The 22,649-nt window shown below is 40.4% G+C and overlaps 1 protein-coding gene across 6 annotated transcripts; it reads right to left on the bottom strand.

Moving 5' to 3' along the window:
* Positions 1–482: 482 nt before the first annotated feature.
* On the bottom strand, positions 483–9,535 carry si:ch73-352p18.4 (inositol 1,4,5-triphosphate receptor associated 2). 6 transcript variants are annotated; one of them, XM_031567307.2, is made up of 14 exons: positions 9,303–9,535; positions 7,028–7,455; positions 6,167–6,230; positions 6,005–6,077; positions 5,541–5,571; positions 4,939–5,079; positions 4,322–4,453; positions 3,909–4,053; positions 3,711–3,751; positions 3,420–3,473; positions 3,104–3,186; positions 2,149–2,274; positions 1,424–1,564; positions 483–991 (listed from the first exon to the last, which is right to left on the bottom strand). In XM_031567307.2, exons 2-14 carry the CDS (start codon positions 7,040–7,042, stop codon positions 847–849), a joined length of 1,191 nt encoding a protein of 396 aa, XP_031423167.1. In that variant the 5' UTR covers positions 7,043–7,455; positions 9,303–9,535; the 3' UTR covers positions 483–846. The 6 variants fall into 6 exon arrangements, with proteins under 6 accessions (XP_031423167.1, XP_031423169.1, XP_031423170.1 ...); XM_031567309.2 differs by lacking the exon at positions 9,303–9,535 and adding an exon at positions 9,138–9,156; XM_031567310.2 differs by lacking the exon at positions 9,303–9,535 and adding an exon at positions 8,549–8,907 and having other exon boundaries at positions 4,972–5,079.
* Between the last annotated feature and the right edge of the window lie 13,114 nt (positions 9,536–22,649).

Below are 22,649 nucleotides of genomic sequence, written 5' to 3'. Positions count from 1 at the left end.
GTTCCTCTGTGTCAAGCAGTCCCAGGTTTCCCTGCAACATGTGCCCCCTGCCTCCTCTACTGCCCCCTGTTGGCAGTGTGTAAGAAAATGCACCTTTGAAAAGGCAGTGCATGGTCATCCACCCTAATCACAAACACTTATGGGCTTACAGACACATACACTGAGGACGAGTGGTGGTTATGTCACAGATAAACTGCTACCAGCACGACTATAGAACACTAACTGAAACACGATTTTTGCATTCTGTGCTGTGTTTTTTAAACTGCATCTGCTCTCTTGCTTCGTCTGATCGTCATTACAACTGGTTAACAGCACCTGCATTCTCAAAGGAATACAGGCTTTCTCTACTCAGGGCCGTTACATTCGTCTTTGAACAGTGCACATCACACTGTATAGAAAAACAAAGATGTCAACACCAAAGATCATAGAAAGTTTGGTTAACACTACACTAGAATTAATGCAACGACAACAAAACTGATATCTACTGACCAATGGCATCCTGTTTATTGATGTACATTAGATTTTTTGTCCATGGGCACATGAATTTCCAAAATGTACAAACAAATGGGCTGTTTAAGCTGACTGAACTACATTATAAGATCACAGAGCATAGAGTATTACTGCATAAAGGTATGAACCTGTCATATCCGAAGTTTTGGTTGATTTTTTTAATTAAACAGCTGTTTCTCTTTGGGTGCAGGCATAAAAAACATACACCGCTCAATCAGCACCTCACATATCACAAGTGTCACCTGTCATACACAGACAGTCTTTCCTTAACGACCTTTAATTCAACTTTTTATTGAGTGTCCTTCAGTCTCTTGTGTGATCTGTAGCAGCAGCTGCTCAGGTCATCTGCATCTTCAGCAAAAGCAGTAAAACCCAGAGGAACACCACACAGAAGATGGCTGCCAGAGAGAGCAACTTGATCACAAAACGACTAGTAGACACCCACTGAGGCAGGGAACGCTGGACAGGACACATACAGTGCCTACAGAGAGAAAAGAGTTTTATTCTGAGAATTGTGTTTAGTAGATTTCATCTACGTACATCCTTCACCTAGGGATGATGTTCATTGCACTGTATCAATAACTAAGAATTGTATTTAATTTTAAATTGAATTGAACTGAAAATATGCGATATAATTCCGCTATTCCCCAACAGTTCAATTTTATTAGTTGGATGCCTTTAACATGAGCATTGTTTCTGAGGCCAAAATGCTAGAGGACAAAGTGTATGGTTACAGAGGTAAGGAAAATAACTACTTTGGACTTATCCTGAGAACTATCCCGCAAACAGAGATGGACATCTGTCTAAAATTGGCCACAGAGGATATGAGAGAGTGGAGGTGGGGATATTGATGTTTATATTATGGAAATATGAGTGAGAGATAGGGAGAGAGAGAAAGTTGATCTAGGCTTACGGTTCTGAGGAGGGGGGTTCAGAGACAGGAGGGCTCTGCTCACTCGTTTCCCTGGATCCCTCATTCTCCTCCGAGCTTCCCGTTCCTTCCTGCTCCAACAGGGCTGATCGGCGACGCAAGCGCAGTGCTGAGGGAACTGGACTACAGATGAACATGAGTACAGTACACTTAGATCACACCACAATCAAACTGATAGGTTGTAATCAAATTACTTCTGTAATATTAAAATGTTTTAGAATTGCATTTTGTGTTTTAGAAGTTTTGTGCAGAGTGAAGACATACACTACCAGTCAAAAGTTTGGACACACCTATACTTTTTAAAGAGTGTTTTCTTTACTTTTATTATTTTCTACATTGTAGATTAATACTGAAGACATTTAAACTATGAAAGAACACATATGGAATGATGTACTAAACAAAAAAAGTGTTATCTACCATGTAGAAAATAATAAAAGTAAAGAAAAAAACTTCTCCAAAAATGAGAAGGTGTGTCCAAACTTTTGACTGGTACTGTAGGTTTCAATCATATTTTTTCTCCTAGGAATAGAAACAATGTCCTTGGTTTTTTGATTATAACTAGCAGTTAGTTGAACTACTACAGACTTTTCCAGGAGCACACAAAATCTTCAGTTTACAATACTGTACAATAATGTCTTCCCTGACATAGAGGCTGTTGGTAGGTGATAGTAGTCCTTAAATGACAACATATAAATGACCAGCGGTACCTTGGGACTGCAGAACAGTCAGACTCTGACTCCTGACTCTGAATTGATGCCTGTGTTTGAAGTGTGTGGCGTCGCAGTCGGGGAGGAAAACAGCCTTCAGTAGAATCTGCCTGGGTATTCCTCTCTCTGAGAAAGGAGACATAATGAAGCATGGCTGACAGGTGTATCAGGTGTGAAGAAGGTTGCAGAAACACAGAAGGAGTTGTTTGGAGAAAAAAAAACATCAGGTGAAGTGCTACATAGAGGACTGTTGTTTGATGTTATTTGGACATGATCACAGAGGCTTTTGCCATAATGAAGCAGTGTTGTCTAATAACATAATTTCAATTGTGTCGTCATCAATATTCATGAAATTTCCTCCAGGAAATATCAAACGCACCAAGTAGTGTTTCTTTTTGTGAGTAGAGTCATTTGAGAGTGGCCAAGCCAATAACTTGGAAATAAGCTGTGAAACCTGTAGTGATATTGGCCACCTGAGCCAACACACACTTATTGATGAGAGAGACACCTGGGCCCCTGAAAGAGAAGGAACCCATCTCAGTAGGTGTTGCACAGTGTTAACTAACCTCTCTGCAAAAGCTTAGAGCTCCCACAATGACCACAGGCCCCGTAATGTCTCACTGTCATTCTATTCTGCAATTCACCTCTTTTTTGCTGTGCTGATATCCACCTTGTGTCTTTGCTTTAGCACATGTTCAAAGACTTTTGCTTCAAAAAGGCTGCTAGCTGTGGATTAGTGGTGCATCTCATAAAGCCGCATGACTGCACTGTTTGGATACTCCACAGAGGAAGAACAAAACACAAGAACACATCATTGAAGTCCAAGTTTCCTAAGCTCATCCTCCATATGGTACACCAGCACAACCAATTGTCGTCCTCATCGGACCTCATCAGTCATTTTGTAAACCCGGACCTGCATTTTCTGGTTCAGTTCTGAGCACTGCCACAGGCTTACCTGCTGCCCCCTTCTGGTCGCTGGCTGCCAGTGTCCTCGCTGGCCTTCATGCCCTCTGAGAATCTGGCCTCAAGATCACTGAGCTGTTGTGGGAGTTCAGGAAAAATGTAACTAAAGTTTTTTTAGTTGCTGTTTAAATGATTGGCTGTAAACTGGTAGCTTCTTTTAACTTATTTTAATATGCTATGTGAAATATAAAACACTGAAACAAAAATGACTGATTTACACAATTAGTCTAGTATTTAATTAATTGAAAGCATGTGTCGCCAAATGTCATCATAAATATTTCCATAAAAAAAACTGCTGGTTTCTGTACCTGAGCCACACTTGGAAGGAGAGTCACGCTCACTCTTCGACGAAGAGCAAAATGCTGCAGATGAATGGAAAAGAAAGAGTGAGACAGATCAGAGAGTGAGACATATAGGCCTAGGGGTGAGCACTGCTTTGCACTGAGTCAAGCAGCACATCCAGAATAACCAGATGGCCCTACAGACTACAGGGCCTATATAGCCTTGTACTGTGTCGTTTTCATCGCAGTTCACAGTGATTACGATTCCATGTATGTTCCAAACTATGCTACACACTTCATCCATGAAAGCCTGATTACCTGTTGGGACGACTGCCTCACAACTCTAACGTCACCGTCATCTACATGAGGGGAAAGAGTATGATCTTATTAGTGCAAACCTTATCCACTGATGTCTATGATTTATACAGGTAATGCATTCGATTTAATACGCTGTTAGACGCCATTTTTAAAAGCTTTTGTTCTAAGGCGTCAGCACCACTACAGATCATCCCTCACCAGTGTTGTCACTCAGCAGGCGGCCGCGGGTCTTCAGGATGAGCCTCCTGGTCTCCAGGAGCTCAGCGCTGTCCATGGTGTGCCGCCTCTTCAGGTGGTCCACGTGGACCGACATCAGTTCTACCGCATGGCTCACTCGAGCCTCCTGAAGCCATGAAACACATCAAACAAGCTAAGGGGGGGAGTTCCCTTGGCCAGTGATCCTTCAGCATGTTTTAAAAATATTTTCATCCACTGTGATTCACACGTTCAGTGGATGAAAGTAAAGTGAGGGAAAGCTGATTTGAATCCACAACACTGGCACTGCTAGCCTCATGCGATACGTATTCATATATCACACACACTGTATAACCACATGTCAGCGACTGATGGTGGTGGAGGTATGATGGAGCTCATGTTCTCACACACAGTACCTGGTGAGCAGCCCCCAGCATCTCAGCAGCGGCGATGATGTCGTCCATCGCACTGCCCAGCGTCTTCAGACACGTCTCCATTTTGCCCAGTATTTCTGAAGCTTCACCGTCCACGCACCGCGCCTTCAACAGCTGTTTGTCAACACAATGGGTCATTCTAAAAAAACATTCATCACATCTATTCACATAAAGAAAAAGCCATGTTTGTGTATGCAATGTGTATATTTCATGATTAAAGAAACAAAGATGATATATCAAACATGTCATGATAATGTATATCATTTATACATTTAATAGCCTGCATGTGAAGTTAAATCAAGGCTAAACGTAGAATGTTTTTCCTAAATAACTTTAATGGAGTCTGCCCATCTGTGTGCAACCACACTATCCTTAACCATATTTGGTGATACTCTTGAGTCTGGGGAATAAGGTTAAGCACAAACATAAATAATGAGGTCATTGACGCTGTTTGCAGCTTAATTCCTTAGTTCCTGGTGGGCGGGGGGGGCGGGGGGGGGGGTTACAGATATAACAGAGCTATCACCATACCATATCAACAACCATGTGAAGCTCGAGGTTAGTGTAATCTCTGGTAATGTTTCTGATAGAGTGTCAACCTGCAGGGTGTCTTTGGTGTGGCTGAGCTCCACCTGCAGGTTCTCCTGCGCCACTGCACGGTCATGCTCCTCCGCCTGGAGCCGCTGAGGGAGGGTGTACTGGTCACAGCGGAACGCCATGGCAAACTGGAAGAAGGCACTCTGTGGAAAGAAAGTTATACTGTTAGTCACCATTTTGATGATCTAATGAGAATTTTCTAATGTCTGTTTCTTTGGCTACATATTTGGTCTGCTTTCACATCCGTACATTTGGATAGGGTTTCCATATATGGACACTAAAAGGCTAAAAGGACAATAAAGCTGCCAGCTCAGCTCATTTTCTATACATATGGACTGTATGTAGCAAGGTCGTTGTTTTATGTGTTTGAGCGTGTGTGTATGCATCTGTGAAGTCTGGCTTTCAGAGCTCAAAGACAAAATAATGATGTACAGCGCTGTGCAGAACAACACAAATTATGTGATCACCATGGTGATTGCAAAAAAAATCAATGACGAACGGACAAATGAGATGAAAGACATTGGCAGGCAGAGAGTTGGAGTTTACAAATCCATGTGAATGGGGTTATGCTGATAAAAGGAATTTATCACCGTTAATGTCTTACCTCAACCTCTTCTTCAGTCATCTCCTCACAACTACGAGAGATGAAAAGAGAACAATTCAGTGACAGAGGGAACGAAAGAGAATCAACTGCACAGCTTATGACAATGTGCATCAACCATATTCCAATAGGCGAAAATAACTATGGAGCACTGGAGAGGGCAATGAGGTAACAACACGTGTATCATTGTTTTAAGCATATAAACAGCTCGGAGTTTATCAAAAATACACACTGCCACTTTAACTACCGTGATGAAGAATTGGGTGGTTCTTGCCAAATAAAGTAATGTAGCTATCCTCAGCTGTGAACAACAATATTAAGTGACCAACAACAAAGGAATAAATTAATAAATACATTTCTGCTATGGAAAAATGTGCTCTTGAGTTCCAGTAACCACTCTGGTGTATCTGTAATGCTAACTGGTGGATGGCTTTATCTGGAAATTGTCAAGGCCTCACCACACCCACCTGGTTAGCCCCAGTCTCTCCAGTATGGGAAGCTCGTCCCAGGAGGCTGCCAGTAGTTCCTCAAGCCTTGGCTCTGATGGGCAAAAAACGTGACTATCAATCCCACACTACCACTACATGCAGTAGAGTAAAAGCACATTTCATAATACAGTGAGGAGGTACCTTCATCGCTGCTGTCACTGTCATCCTGCGGCCCAATGAACCCATAAGGCCTAGAGGCAGGGATCTGTGCATAGAACAAGGAACATGAAAGACTGTGTGAAACTACATTGATGAGAAACAAATTACAGAAAGTTAATATTTCAGGAATAAAGCCCTGAGCCAAATGTTTTACTTGACGCCTTAACTCAAAGAAACAACCAAAATCAACTCATGATCAAGACAGGATTTTAAATGTTTGTGCTTGTTTAAACCCCCTACACTCTCTCTGAGGATAATATTTGCTCTTACACAAGTCTGGGAACACTCTGGATGATGCCATAAAAAGAGAGAGAGCGAGAGAGAGAGACAGAGTGAGACAGGAAGAGTGACAGAGACGAAGTGAATGAGAACCTTTTACGGAAGTTTGGCCACAGGCCGGTCTTTGTGCTCTGTGTCTGCAAGCACGAGCGTATGTGTCATCCCTCTGCCTTTACCAGTTACTTAGCCTGTCCAAAAACCTCCCCTCACTTATCCAGCCACGGATATTGTGAAATGGACAGACAACTGGTCACACACAGTCACAGCAGTCAGTACCTGCCTACAGGTATAATTTATGTGACTCCCCATCCTAAATATCTCCTAGATGTAACAGGTCTAATTTAACCACTCAAGCCAGTCAGAAGCATCTCAGAGTGTTCCAGCTGTGCTCTAATGACCTTCCATCCATGCCCTGAGAGAAGAGTTAATTGTGTCAGAAGAAAGAAGAGTGGCATCTGCACAGTTACTAGACTATCTGAGCACTAGACACTCCTGCTCTACATAAGAGCTCTTCCGTGTCCTCAAAGGGGAAAAATGAATTGTGGCATAAGAGAGGAGACTTACCTGTGCTCCCATCATGCTCTGTGGTTACCAGGGGTAACAGGGTGAAGTCCAGCCATTCCCAGGCATTCTACTCAGTACACCACACTCCCGCACACACTCGCATACATGAATTATAGCACAGCTTGGCCCAATACTAAACAGAGATTAGCATGTATGCATGGAGAAGCCACTGTGATTTCCGAATAGTGCTAAGTTAGAAGTCGGGCATTTATCACAGCCGCTGAGCAGAGCCGCGGTCTGCTACGCAGCAGAGACGTGCTCATCTCCGTGGTGTCCGTCCATGAATCAGTGACACCTTAGTGGGGCGGCATCAGTAAAGACGGCTGCTCTGGCAGGCACGGGTGGCTGGGGAGGGGCCACCAAACAAAAGACTCCCTGGCACAAGTTGAAGTATCAACAGTATCCCTCTTGCTTAGGACGTGGAGCTCCTGGGTGGCGGGAAAACACAGAAGGGGACAGAAGAAATGAGTGGAGACTGAGTCTCTACAAAGTTTGGAGACCACTGAGTCACACAGAAGGCACTAGCTAGCTTTTTATTAAGGTCTTTTAAACGTCCTGAATCGATCAATGAATAATCAATGCACAAAATCGAATTGACTAGTTTTAGAAAACTTTACACTACACTACATCTAGGCCTGCAGCATCAACCAGGATTTTCTCACAGATGTACCACTACCCCTATGCAGGAAGGTTTTGCACCATCAATGTTAAAACTGGAACTAAGGCTCAATAAAGGACAGCAGTAAATCCAACATCTTAAGAACCCCACTGCAGTCAATCCCAGTCTACTCCACAGAGAGACAGAGACAAACTTAGGGGAGAAACAGGGACAGGGTTTAAGTGAGTCTGACTGAGGCCAGACAACAGAAGTTGGAGCTGGGCAGAGCGAGCCTAAAGAAAAACAGAAGCTTGCACGAGGGACTCTGTGTACAGCAGAGGAGAGATAATACAGAACAACAATACAGTGGGGAAGTGCCAATTCGCCTCCCTAGAGATTAAATGTGATGTATTTGTCAAACACTGACTAAAAGATACAAATTGGCATAAAGTATGTGTTACAAGACTTGAAGGAAACTTTATCTCTGTTGTGTCTTTGGAACAAGTATGCATTTCCCATATCTAAGCAGTCTGGCAGAAGAGAGTATGGGAGAGGCACACTCATGCGCTTCTTTAATAATCCTCTTGACCTCCACCCCCTCTTTACAGAACATTTACAAAGCATAACTACGTCAGGGTTGTATGGGCCGAGACACTTCAACATGCTTGACACGCACACTGTGATATATGTTGTAATTGATATACACTGAAATTAATGCGGGGGAAAAAACCAAAACAACACAACGCACATACAGATAATTTACATGTATATCCACTAATTTGGTCCATTACCCCAAAATATTCGTCAGGGAAAGCGTTTTTTATCTACAAAATCCAAAGGTTTGGTTCAAAGGCAGATTAAACACATTCAAATCAGAACACCTACAGTATTCAAGCTGCACCGAATGTAGGAGAAACACTTACCTACTCGGCTATCACTTACACACTTAAATGGTAAAAACGTCTTCACTCCTCTACATAAACTTGCTTCTAAGACCCAGTATGTGTGGCTCCACATCACAGCAGTCTGATACCGTACAGTAACAGCCCCATTTGTGCTCTACAAACAGCTGTTTTATTTCCCACCAGCTGGGTGTTCTCTGAGAGACACCATTACTCACTCTGCAATGGGCAGACGGGCTGTTCTCGACCGAGAGAACACAGTCCAAGAGCATGTTGATATAGAGAAGGAGTAGGCAGAAGGGTATGAAGTAAAACAAGAGGAACACAGAAAGTAACCAAGCCCACACACTCTACAGATGGGCGTTTACTTAAAGTAAAAATACACTTACACACGATCATTAAAAATGCTGGACCATGCTGTGGACTGATGCAGTTACATTGACAGTCTGAATTGCAGAGATAAACAGCAAAGTAAGCCCTGTGCTGTGACCTTTGGGATGCTATCTGATTTCAAATTGTGTCAAACATTATAGATGAATACCCATTATATCATTCAAATGCAAATGTATGTGAAAGTGTGTAAAGTGATCCTCTTCCATTTAAGGCTGACCTGAGCAGTGCAATGCCTTTGAAAGGATTAGTCCAGACTCGTATCGATTTAACGCTTCTTCTGTAGGTAATAACATGGAAATTCCTGACAGGACATAGCAATAAGCAGAGGCTAACATTTATGCAAGTGAAAGTATGTCAGAAGTAAAAACACAAGTTCTCCTACCCTTACTTGTGTGGATCCCTGCTGCCAGTTCACCCCACAGCAACGTACTTAAGACGAAGAATCAGCCATAATCCCATTAGGCCTCATAATCACAGCCCCCACCCAGCTGCCTTCCTGCCTGCTCCTTCGAGGGGGATCTCGCCAACACAAAACAGGCACAACTCACAGCAATGACCATAGGAATATCAATGCTAATGTTCAAACAGACACTTCAAGCTAGTTTGCATTGCATTAAATCACTGCAATTTAGACTTTCGCACATTTACTTTGCCTCCTGATCCTATAATAGTACAGTGTCGTGATCTCTTGCCACGAACTGTGGCAAGTTTGTTGTTGGCGCCAAAAGGAAAATAAACATATCTTGTCTGAGGCAATGAATGAATAACACAGCCTGGACAAAAGAACTGTGGTAGGGAGACCTGGATGAATAAATGAAATAATGAATGAGAGAATGAAAGAATTATGTAGCACGCAAGTTTTTCTGCCAGAACTCATACTTAAACTGGTTATATGGGAGCCTGGCTTGCTGTCAGCTAGCAAGCCCGTGTATTGCATACTTCCCACAGCAGCAGACTGAGCAGTGTTTCTCTGCATCTGAACACCCCTACCTCCTCTTCCTTTGCAGAAAGATAAGGTTGGGGTAGTCTGAGGGCTTTGTGTAGCATGAAATATCTAGGTTCCCATTAATGGCTCCATCACTGACAATGTATTATAAACATTGCTTGCATATTGGACCTGGATTCATCATAGACGGCAATCCTTTTCATTGACTGACTTCAGGCCTTTCATTGTGCAGAGTAGAATATACTAACACAGAAAGGAAGGAATGACAGACACGTCATTTCTCAAAATAACAAAGACATTGACGGTGCACAGATAACTCTAACTAACACACGGGCTAACACACAGACAGCATTTTAGCCGACAGGCGAAATAATAACAGTCGTTCACGTTATAGCCTACTGGACACAAAAGGCGGACATTGCACACGAAATTCGATTTAAGCGATTAAAACCACCATTCCTGAAAGTGTGCCCGTCACGGCCTTCGCTTTGCTGTTTTCGCTAGTGACTCGCTAGCGCCTCTCGAAGTACAAATTTGAAATTTGAAATTGGTATCATGAAAGAGGACGGTAGGGCTCTGGCTGGAAAAACAAAGGGGTAAAAATGGAGGTGAAATTAAAAGTACAGTGATAAATTATCAAGTGATTTGATTAATTTAGAGTCGATTTGATCAAAACATTCGTGATAAAATGAAACCCGAGCCATTTCATCATTTTTATTATTGTCCATCATTCACAACCCAAAATGGCCATTTATCATAAAATAAAGTAGCCCTAAGGGTGGAAGTTGCACAAATTAAATGATAAAAATGGAAATGGTGAAAATGCATGTGAATTGAAAAATAGAGGGGCACAAATGGATGCGAATTGAAAATAGAGGGGAACAAATGGATGTGAATTGAAAAATAGAGTGATAAACTGCCAACTGATTTGATAGACTACTGTCTACCATTCATCATGCACAATACCCAACTGACGTTTATGGTTTACAACAAGCCTTTTTAGTTATTTCTGCCCCTCAGGGTAAGTGTCGTCATAGGGAGTTCTTTGTCCATAACAAAGCATGTTGACATGCTCCCGTTTTGCCCTACATACTTTTGTCGTCTGACTTTGAATGGATCATGTGAGTCACCACAGTCACCAGAACCTGAGTAGCTTTGATTTGCTCCCATGTAGCAAAAATGTTAGTTTACCCTTTTAACAGCATCGAATATCACATGATCCACTCATAGTCAGACGGCAAAAATAGGCTATGTAGGGTATGTGTAGCAGCGTTCAGTGAGCAACTATAGGCAAATGAGCTCGAGCGACTTCCGGTTACGATTTTTCAAAATAAAAGTCCCTTATTAGCCCCGTGTTTTCTTAAACTGTCAGAGATATTAATTTCATAGTAACATCAAAATGGGTTAAAAACGATTCACTGATGTTACAAAAGTATGGTTTTCTTGTTTTAATATAATGAACAATGACTAAACAGACAATATTGTATTAAGAAAAAGTAAAACACACCCCAATATGCTGATAAAAGGATTATGCCTTCATTAAAGTTGGTTGAACTTGTTCAGAACACTGTAAAGAAAGGGTAAAATATGTTTAGCAGTCATTATTCTGGTCATTCACTGTGAAAAAACACTTGACACACAGATCACACAGGTGAAAAGGGATTATCTCCAATGCCAGGGTATTGCCATGTGACACGTATCACACTTTGCTGATGAAACTAAAGATTGTGTCTCAATAAAAGTGGGGTGGAATATGTTCAGGACACTCCAAACATTAAATAAAATGTGTGAAGTAGTTGAGATTTACGTCCCTGAAGGCTCCACAATACTTTAAACATAGGTGATCAGACAGGCGAAAATGCATTAACTTCATTGGTAGGGCCATGTGACATGTATCACTCTTTGCTGAAAAAACTAAAGATTGTGTCTCAATGAAAGGGGGGTGGAATATGTTCAGGACACTCCAAACATTAAATAAAATGTGTGAAGTAGTTGAGATTTACGTCCCTGAATGCTCCACAATACTTTAAACATAGGCCTACACACAGGCGAAAATGCATTGTCTTCAATGGTAGGGCCATGTGATACGTATTACACTTTGCTGATTAAACTAAAGATTGTGTCTCAATAAAAGGGGGGTGGAATATGTTCAGGACACTCGCCTGTGTGTAGGCCTATGTTTAAAGTATTGTGGAGCCTTCAGGGACGTAAATCTCAACTACTTCACACATTTTATTTAATGTTTGGAGTGTCCTGAACATATTCCACCCCCCTTTCATTGAGACACAATCTTTAGTTTTTTCAGCAAAGAGCGATACATGTCACATGGCCAGTGGCGGTTCTACACGGAGGCCTGGGGTGGCCCGTGCCCCCGTAGACATGTCCCTGGCCACCCCTGTGGCCACCCCGTGCCGACCAAATAAAAAAAAATATGAATTTATTATGATTTTACACCCGAGCGGCAAAAGCGGAACTAATGCGGCGCAACGTTCTACACAGATACATTAAAGCGGCGCACCCAAACACTGTAGTTTACCAGGTGTGGTGCTCGTCGTTGAATGAGAGCTCAGCAACTACTATTCACGGATACCATGTGACGTCACTGTGTCTAAGCGTCGCCATATTTGTGTCCAACACTGACACACACAGTAGTGTCGCTGTGCGTCGGTCACAACCCACAGAAAGTTCAAATGCCCGGGATATGTTTTGCTGTTGGATATGACAACTGTCGCCAAAGAAACCCAGATATACTATTTCGTTCTATTCCAAAAGATTTAGGGAATGACTGACCTGTTAAGTGAAATGCAGCACTTTGATACAATCGTGAATAATTACTGTGTCTTATTAAAGCTAAACTCTCCTGAGCAAGCTAGAGTGCTAATAGCTAGCGAGCTGTTTTGCCCTTTACTAAATGCTTTAGCTACAACTCGTACCACTACTAAAATAACACGGTTGATAATCGCTGAAAAATCACTTTTACTTACATGACCTGTGATCACATACATATTTTTTGTCTCCAGATAACATATCTTGGTGTCGTTCACCCATCCTGCAACTGCATATTGATAGGCATTTGTACTCTTGAAATCTCCAGTGTATGGGGATGGATTATGTACAAGATAAATGTAAATGTCGGGAAAAGAAAGTTGGGGCAGACGCTTTGCAGACTTTAAGGGACAAAATAAAGTTGAAGTTAAAAAATATGGATCGCAACCAATAATCAATGCCTTTTCCAAATATCGCTGTCCTTCTGTCTCATTTAGATGTGATATCAGCTACAGCTCGCTAGCTTGCTCAGGAGAGTTTAGATTAAGACACAGTAATTATTCACGATTGTATCAACGCCAAAAACAAATCCTAAAGGAGACATCACATAAAAAAGCACATGCTTAGATTTTAGTATGAATAGCAGTGGCGATTTAAAAAGTCTAAATTTGAAGAAACTATAAACAGAAAACAATACTATTATAATATCATTATTATATTAGTATATATGACTACCTAGCTACTAAATCTTATAATTTGTATGTGCCCCTCTGGTTAAACACTGGCCCCTCCTTGGCCCCCCTAGTAAAAATTGTCTAGAACCGCCACTGCACATGGCCCTGCCATTGAAGTTAATGCATTTTCGCCTGTGTGTAGGCCTATGTTTAAAGTATTGTGGAGCCTTCAGGGACGTAAATCTCAACTACTTCACACATTTTATTTAATGTTTGGAGTGTCCTGAACATATTCCACCCCCTTTCATTGAGACACAATCTTTAGTTTTTTCAGCAAAGTGTCATACGTATCACATGGCCCTGCCATTGAAGATAATGCATTTTCGCCTGTGTGTAGGCCTATGTTTAAAGTATTGTGGAGCATTTCACCTGTGTGATCTGTGTGTCAAGTGTTTTTTCACAGTGAATGGCCAGATTAATTACTGCTAAACATTTTTTACCCTTTCTTTACAGTGTTCTGAACATGTTCAACCAACTTTAATGAAGACATAATCCTTTTATCAGCAGATTGTTGTGTGTTTTACTGTTTCTTACTACAATATTTGCAATGATGCCTGTTTAGTCAGTGTTCCCTATATTTAAACAAGAAAATCATACTTTTGTAACATCAGTGAATCGTTTTTAACCCATTTTGATGTTACTATGAAAGTAATATTAATTGTCAATTTTCAGCTACAGCTTAGTCATTATCAAAGTATCCTGTACGCTTAAAATTAACTCACTATTTCTTACCTTGTTTTAAAGCAAGTTAATATAATGCACAGTTAACAAAATACCATTATAAAGTCTGATCTAGCGAGTAGACAGATTAGGACTTTATAATGACAAATAGGCTACTATAACTTTCAAACACGCTTTTAACTATTTTCCCGATCATTAGGACAAATGGAACAATAAAACTTGTTGCATAAAAAAGGTTTTTATATTACCCAGTCGATTAACAGGGTTGTTTGTTGTAAAAACCTTTCATTTGATACAACAAACTCATTTTACTTCCTCGTTTCGTTTTACTTCCTGGGGTTATTGTGGGTTATCGTCGCTAGCAGAACGGAACTGGTATGTGTTATGTCCCTATGTTATTCTCAGTTCCGTTCTGCTAGCAACGATAACCCACAATAACCCCAGGAAGTAAAACGAAACGAGGAAGTAAAATGAGTTTGTTGTATCAAATGAAAGGTTTTTACAACAAACAACCCTGTTAATCGACTGGGTAATATAAAAACCTTTTATATGCAACGAGTTTTATTGTTCCATTTGTCCTAATGATCGGGAAAATAGTTAAAAGCGTGTTTGAAAGTTATAGTAGCCTATTTGTCATTATAAAGTCCTAATCTGTCTACTCGCTAGATCAGACTTTATAATGGTATTTTGTTAACTGTGCATTATATTAACTTGCTTTAAAACAAGGTAAGATATAGTGAGTTAATTTTAAGCGTACAGGATACTTTGATAATGACTAAGATGTAGCTGAAAATTGACAATTAATATTACTTTCATAGTAACATCAAAATGGGTTAAAAACGATTCACTGATGTTACAAAAGTATGATTTTCTTGTTTAAATATAGGGAACACTGACTAAACAGGCATCATTGTAAATATTGTAGTAAGAAACAGTAAAACACACAACAATCTGCTGATAAAAGGATTATGTCTTCAATAAAGTTGGTTGAACATGTTCAGAACACTGTAAAGAAAGGGTAAAATATGTTTAGCAGTCATTATTCTGGTCATTCACTGTGAAAAAACACTTGACACACAGATCACACAGGCGAAAATGCATTATCTTCAATGGCAGGGTATTGCCATGTGACATGTATCACTCTTTGCTGATGAAACTAAAGATTGTGTCTCAATGAAAGGGGGGTGGAATATGTTTAGGACATTCCAAACATTAAATAAAATGTGTGAAGTAGTTGAGATTTACGTCCCTGAATGCTCCACAATACTTTAAACATAGGTGATCAGACAGGCGAAAATGCATTATCTTCAATGGTAGGGCCATGTGACATGTATCACTCTTTGCTGAAAAAACTAAAGATTGTGTCTCAATGAAAGGGGGGTGGAATATGTTCAGGACACTCCAAACATTAAATAAAATGTGTGAAGTAGTTCAGATTTGCGTCCCTGAAGGCTCCACAATACTTTAAACATAGGTGATCAGACAGGCGAAAATGCATTAACTTCAATGGCAGGGCCATGTGACATGTATCGCTCTTTGCTGAAAAAACTAAAGATTGTGTCTGAATGAAAGGGGGGTGGAATATGTTCAGGACACTCCAAACATTAAATAAAATCTGTAAAGTAGTTGAGATTTACGTCCCTGAAGGCTCCACAATACTTTAAACATAGGCCTACACACAGGCAAAAATGAATTAACTTCAATGGCAGGGCCATGTGACATGTATCATTCTTTGCTGAAAAAACTAAAGATTGTGTCTCAATGAAAGGGGGGTGGAATATGTTCAGGACACTCCAAACATTAAATAAAATCTGTAAAGTAGTTGAGATTTACGTCCCTGAAGGCTCCACAATACTTTAAACATAGGCCTACACACAGGCAAAAATGCATTATCTTCAATGGCAGGGCCATGTGACATGTATCACTCTTTGCTGAAAAAACTAAAGATTGTGTCTCAATGAAAGGGGGGTGGAATATGTTCAGGACACTTCAAACATTAAATAAAATGTGTGAAGTAGTTGAGATTTACGTCCCTGAAGGCTCCACAATACTTTAAACATAGGCCTACACACAGGCGAAAATGCATTAACTTCAATGGCAGGGCCATGTGACATGTATCACTCTTTGCTGAAAAAACTAAAGATTGTGTCTCAATGAAAGGGGGGTGGAATATGTTCAGGACACTCCAAACATTAAATAAAATGTGTGAAGTAGTTGAGATTTACGTCCCTGAATGCTCCACAATACTTTAAACATAGGCGAAAATGCATTGTCTTCAATGGCAGGGCCATGTGACATGTATCACTCTTTGCTGAAAAAACTAAAGATTGTGTCTCAATGAAAGGGGGGTGGAATATGTTCAGGACACTCCAAACATTAAATAAAATGTGTGAAGTAGTTGAGATTTGCGTCCCTGAATGCTCCACAATACTTTAAACATAGGCCTACACACAGGCGAAAATGCATTATCTTCAATGGCAGGGCCATGTGACATGTATCACTCTTTGCTGAAAAAACTAAAGATTGTGTCTCAATGAAAGGGGGGTGGAATATGTTCAGGACACTCCAAACATTAAATAAAATGTGTGAAGTAGTTGAGATTTACGTCCCTGAAGGCTCCACAATACTTTAAACATAGGCCTACACACAGGCAAAAATGCATTATCTTCAATGGCAGGGCCATGTGACATGTATCACTCTTTGCTGAAAAAACTAAAGATTGTGTCTCAATGAAAGGGGGGGTGGAATATGTTCAGGACACTTCAAACATTAAATAAAATGTGTGAAGTAGTTGAGATTTACGTCCCTGAAGGCTCCACAATACTTTAAACATAGGCCTACACACAGGCGAAAATGCATTATCTTCAATGGCAGGGCCATGTGACATGTATCACTCTTTGCTGAAAAAACTAAAGATTGTGTCTCAATGAAAGGGGGTGGAATATGTTCAGGACACTTCAAACATTAAATAAAATGTGTGAAGTAGTTGAGATTTACGTCCCTGAATGCTCCACAATACTTTAAACATAGGCGAAAATGCATTGTCTTCAATGGCAGGGCCATGTGACATGTATCACTCTTTGCTGAAAAAACTAAAGATTGTGTCTCAATGAAAGGGGGGTGGAATATGTTCAGGACACTCCAAACATTAAATAAAATGTGTGAAGTAGTTGAGATTTGCGTCCCTGAATGCTCCACAATACTTTAAACATAGGCCTACACACAGGCGAAAATGCATTATCTTCAATGGCAGGGCCATGTGACATGTATCACTCTTTGCTGAAAAAACTAAAGATTGTGTCTCAATGAAAGGGGGGTGGAATATGTTCAGGACACTCCAAACATTAAATAAAATGTGTGAAGTAGTTGAGATTTACGTCCCTGAAGGCTCCACAATACTTTAAACATAGGCCTACACACAGGCAAAAATGCATTATCTTCAATGGCAGGGCCATGTGACATGTATCACTCTTTGCTGAAAAAACTAAAGATTGTGTCTCAATGAAAGGGGGGTGGAATATGTTCAGGACACTTCAAACATTAAATAAAATGTGTGAAGTAGTTGAGATTTACGTCCCTGAAGGCTCCACAATACTTTAAACATAGGCCTACACACAGGCGAAAATGCATTATCTTCAATGGCAGGGCCATGTGACATGTATCACTCTTTGCTGAAAAAACTAAAGATTGTGTCTCAATGAAAGGGGGGTGGAATATGTTCAGGACACTCCAAACATTAAATAAAATGTGTGAAGTAGTTGAGATTTACGTCCCTGAATGCTCCACAATACTTTAAACATAGGTGATCAGACAGGCGAAAATGCATTATGTTCAATGGCAGGGCCATGTGACACGTACGTTTAAAGTATTGTGGAGCATTCAGGGACGTAAATCTCAACTACTTCACACATTTTATTTAATGTTTGGAGTGTCCTGAACATATTCCACCCCCCTTTCATTGAGACACAATCTTTAGTTTTTTCAGCAAAGTGTCATACGTATCACATGGCCCTGCCATTGAAAATAATGCATTTTCGCCTGTCTGATCACCTATGTTTAAAGTATTGTGGAGCCTTCAGGGACGCAAATCTGAACTACTTCACACATTTTATTTAATGTTTGGAGTGTCCTGAACATATTCCACCCCCCTTTCATTGAGACACAATCTTTAGTTTTTTCAGCAAAGAGCGATACATGTCACATGCCCCTACCATTGACGATAATGCATTTTCGCCTGTCTGATCACCTATGTTTAAAGTATTGTGGAGCCTTCAGGGACGCAAATCTGAACTACTTCACACATTTTATTTAATGTTTGGAGTGTCCTGAACATATTCCACCCCCCTTTCATTGAGACACAATCTTTAGTTTTTTCAGCAAAGAGTGATACATGTCACATGGCCCTGCCATTGAAGATAATGCATTTTCGCCTGTCTGATCACCTATGTTTAAAGTATTGTGGAGCCTTCAGGGACGCAAATCTGAACTACTTCACACATTTTATTTAATGTTTGGAGTGTCCTGAACATATTCCACCCCCCTTTCATTGAGACACAATCTTTAGTTTTTTCAGCAAAGAGCGATACATGTCACATGCCCCTACCATTGACGATAATGCATTTTCGCCTGTCTGATCACCTATGTTTAAAGTATTGTGGAGCCTTCAGGGACGCAAATCTGAACTACTTCACACATTTTATTTAATGTTTGGAGTGTCCTGAACATATTCCACCCCCCTTTCATTGAGACACAATCTTTAGTTTTTTCAGCAAAGAGTGATACATGTCACATGGCCCTGCCATTGAAGATAATGCATTTTCGCCTGTCTGAACACCTATGTTTAAAGTATTGTGGAGCCTTCAGGGACGCAAATCTGAACTACTTCACACATTTTATTTAATGTTTGGAGTGTCCTGAACATATTCCACCCCCCTTTCATTGAGACACAATCTTTAGTTTTTTCAGCAAAGAGCGATACATGTCACATGGCCCTGCCATTGAAGATAATGCATTTTCGCCTGTCTGATCACCTATGTTTAAAGTATTGTGGAGCCTTCAGGGACGCAAATCTGAACTACTTCACACATTTTATTTAATGTTTGGAGTGTCCTGAACATATTCCACCCCCCTTTCATTGAGACACAATCTTTAGTTTTTTCAGCAAAGAGCGATACATGTCACATGCCCCTACCATTGACGATAATGCATTTTCGCCTGTCTGATCACCTATGTTTAAAGTATTGTGGAGCCTTCAGGGACGCAAATCTGAACTACTTCACACATTTTATTTAATGTTTGGAGTGTCCTGAACATATTCCACCCCCCTTTCATTGAGACACAATCTTTAGTTTTTTCAGCAAAGAGTGATACATGTCACATGGCCCTGCCATTGAAGATAATGCATTTTCGCCTGTCTGAACACCTATGTTTAAAGTATTGTGGAGCCTTCAGGGACGCAAATCTGAACTACTTCACACATTTTATTTAATGTTTGGAGTGTCCTGAACATATTCCACCCCCCTTTCATTGAGACACAATCTTTAGTTTTTTCAGCAAAGAGCGATACATGTCACATGGCCCTGCCATTGAAGATAATGCATTTTCGCCTGTCTGATCACCTATGTTTAAAGTATTGTGGAGCCTTCAGGGACGCAAATCTGAACTACTTCACACATTTTATTTAATGTTTGGAGTGTCCTGAACATATTCCACCCCCCTTTCATTGAGACACAATCTTTAGTTTTTTCAGCAAAGAGTGATACGTGTCACATGGCAATACCCTGGCATTGGAGATAATCCCTTTTCACCTGTGTGATCTGTGTGTCAAGTGTTTTTTCACAGTGAATGGCCAGAATAATGACTGCTAAACATATTTTACCCTTTCTTTACAGTTCTGAACAAGTTCAACCAACTTTAATGAAGGCATAATCCTTTTATCAGCATAATGGGGTGTGTTTTACTTTTTCTTAATACAATATTGTCTGTTTAGTCATTGTTCATTATATTAAAACAAGAAAACCATACCTTTGTAACATCAGTGAATCGTTTTTAACCCATTTTGATGTTACTATGAAATTAATATCTCTGATAGTTTAAGAAAACACGGGGCTAATAAGGGACTTTTATTTTGAAAAATCGTAACCGGAAGTCGCTCGAGCTCATTTGCCTATAGTTGCTCACTGAACGCTGCTGTTATTCTCCGATAGAGAAAATCGCTTTGCTTTGACACAGAAGTCCACGATGGACTACAAAATGACGACACTTCCTCTAAGTGGCGGAAGTAACAAAAATTGCTTGCTGTAAACGATAAATGTCAGTTGGGTATTGTGAATGATAAATGGTAGATAGTAGTTTATCATTCTATTTTTCAATTCACATCCATTTTTACCCCTCTGATTTTCAATTCACATGCATCACCTCAATTTTTATCATTTCATTTTTGTAACTTCAATGCTTGGGGTTACTTTCCTTAAACGATAAATGGCAATTTTCTGTTGTGAATGATGAACAACCAATGAAAATAATGAAACATGGCACTGTTTTCATTATATCGCGACTGTTTTAATCAAATCGACTCTAAATTAATCAAATAACTTGATAATGTTTCACTCTATTTTTAATTTGACCTCAATGTGAACCTCAGTTTTTCAATTAACATTAATTTTCATCACCTCAATTTCTATCAATACATTTTTGTTACTTTTACCCTTCATAGTTCCGTTTCTAACACTGAGCTAACCCTAACCCTTGTGCCAAGAGATGGGTGTGCTCAAAAGTGTTCCGTAGCTGAACTGGGAAGGTAAAGTGCCAAAGCTATGAGTTCAACACTGAATTCACTCAGAATAAAATAATCTACTACATTAATAAATGTAAACCAAAAAGGGTCTTCTCATGTTATTATTTAAATTAGACAAAGTATGAAATCTATTTCAGAGACTTTACGTAAATGGCATGGAATTTGCACACATTTCTACTAAAGACTCATTCATTGACATTTCAAGCAGCTTCCACGTACAGCAGCCAATTTCCCAGATGTCAGATGGATCTGGTTCTACCAGATCAGGGTCACATCCACCCAGTGTGTCAGCTGCAGACTGGGTTAATGTTTCTCCATAAATTTCTCATGCACACATGTAAACTTTCCCCTGGACACCGGTACACAGTGTGTCGTCTCACAAACTCAAAAATAGTCTGGTTGAATAACTTGTTGTGAAAGCTAATGACTATTTCCTCTCGGATGTCCTGACTCTTATGTTGACTTCAGGATGATTGCTGGATGAAATGAAAACATTTGCTTTACCAGTGAAGAAAGGCAAAAATCAGATATTACAAACAGAACATGAACGCAAATATTGACGGTTACAAATGTAAACTTGGAGAATGTTTAAGTTAATTTAGCATATTTCAGTACCATTATTAAAAGCAAACCAAATTTGATGCTTAGAATACATGCCCAGACAGGGAAATGCTGGCTTTTATCATGCTTTGAGATACATATATGTGTGTATGCTTTTCAGGAGTCTTGTTTGCAGTGAATAGAAAATTAGTGAATGTTTAATATCCTCCGCCTGCAGCAGGCCAAATGTAAAGAATGTTCTTCCAGGGGGGAAGCCTTGAGAGACAGACTGTTCATGGAGGGGAGGGAAGACAGCGGGAGCGTCGTTCCGGGACACCCTGGTGGAATGGAGACCCCACGTGTCCGGCCTAAAGACAATAGGCAAAAGGTCAACACCGTACCCCTGGGGTCGCATTGTTAGTGTAGAGAGAGAGAGAGAGAGAGAGAGACATCTGCTGAACACATTTCTGCTGCCCGGCTCCCACAGTTCAAACGCGAAGCAGCACCTCGCTGAGGAAATACCAGGGGAAACAGAGGCCTGCTCAGGGCTCCATACATCTCACAACACCACAACACATTCATGCTCTCTCAGACACTGCACTAGAGAAACATCCTCAGCGCCATTGCGCAATAGCATTATAACATATTTGTATGTTTGTAAAGTTTCTGCCTTTATTGTGTATTATGTATTTGTCTATGCAGCTATGTGGAAATATAACAGGATATTAATGTAACTACCTTTATATCGATTTATCCATGTATCTATTTATTCAGTGTATCTATGTATCAATCTTAGGGTGACACACTGATTCAGAGGACAAAGGGATGCAAAATTAAAGCAGCAATAAGGAGTTTTTTTTCGTGTAAAACCAGCAAACTAACTACATAAAAGGCATGCAAAAACATCGGAAACACCAACAACAGCACAGTTGGCACTGATAGCAAGCAAACTGGTATCTTTTGGCTACATTGATGGTGATCTCATGCTGTGAAACAGTTTCTTACCACATTAACTACACATTGCATAGCCTGGGCTGCTGGTGGGGATAAGAGGTGTTTATCCGTCCTTCCCATTACCATCATTTACCAAACCTGTTAATTCCGGCACAGTGTTGCTTTAAGTTCAGGTACCCACCTGAACAGGCTACTCTTCAACCATATAAGGCATCACAAAGCTTGCGTGCTGTGGTGGAAATTCTGATTAAGTCATGTGAAAGTATTGTCACTGTCACTGTCACAAAATAGAATGATGAAACAAAATGTGAT

The sequence above is a fragment of the Clupea harengus genome, chromosome 5 (genome assembly GCF_900700415.2).
Source record: "Clupea harengus chromosome 5, Ch_v2.0.2, whole genome shotgun sequence".
Lineage (NCBI taxonomy): Eukaryota > Metazoa > Chordata > Actinopteri > Clupeiformes > Clupeidae > Clupea > Clupea harengus.
This window is presented reverse-complemented; position numbering and strand designations above follow the sequence as displayed.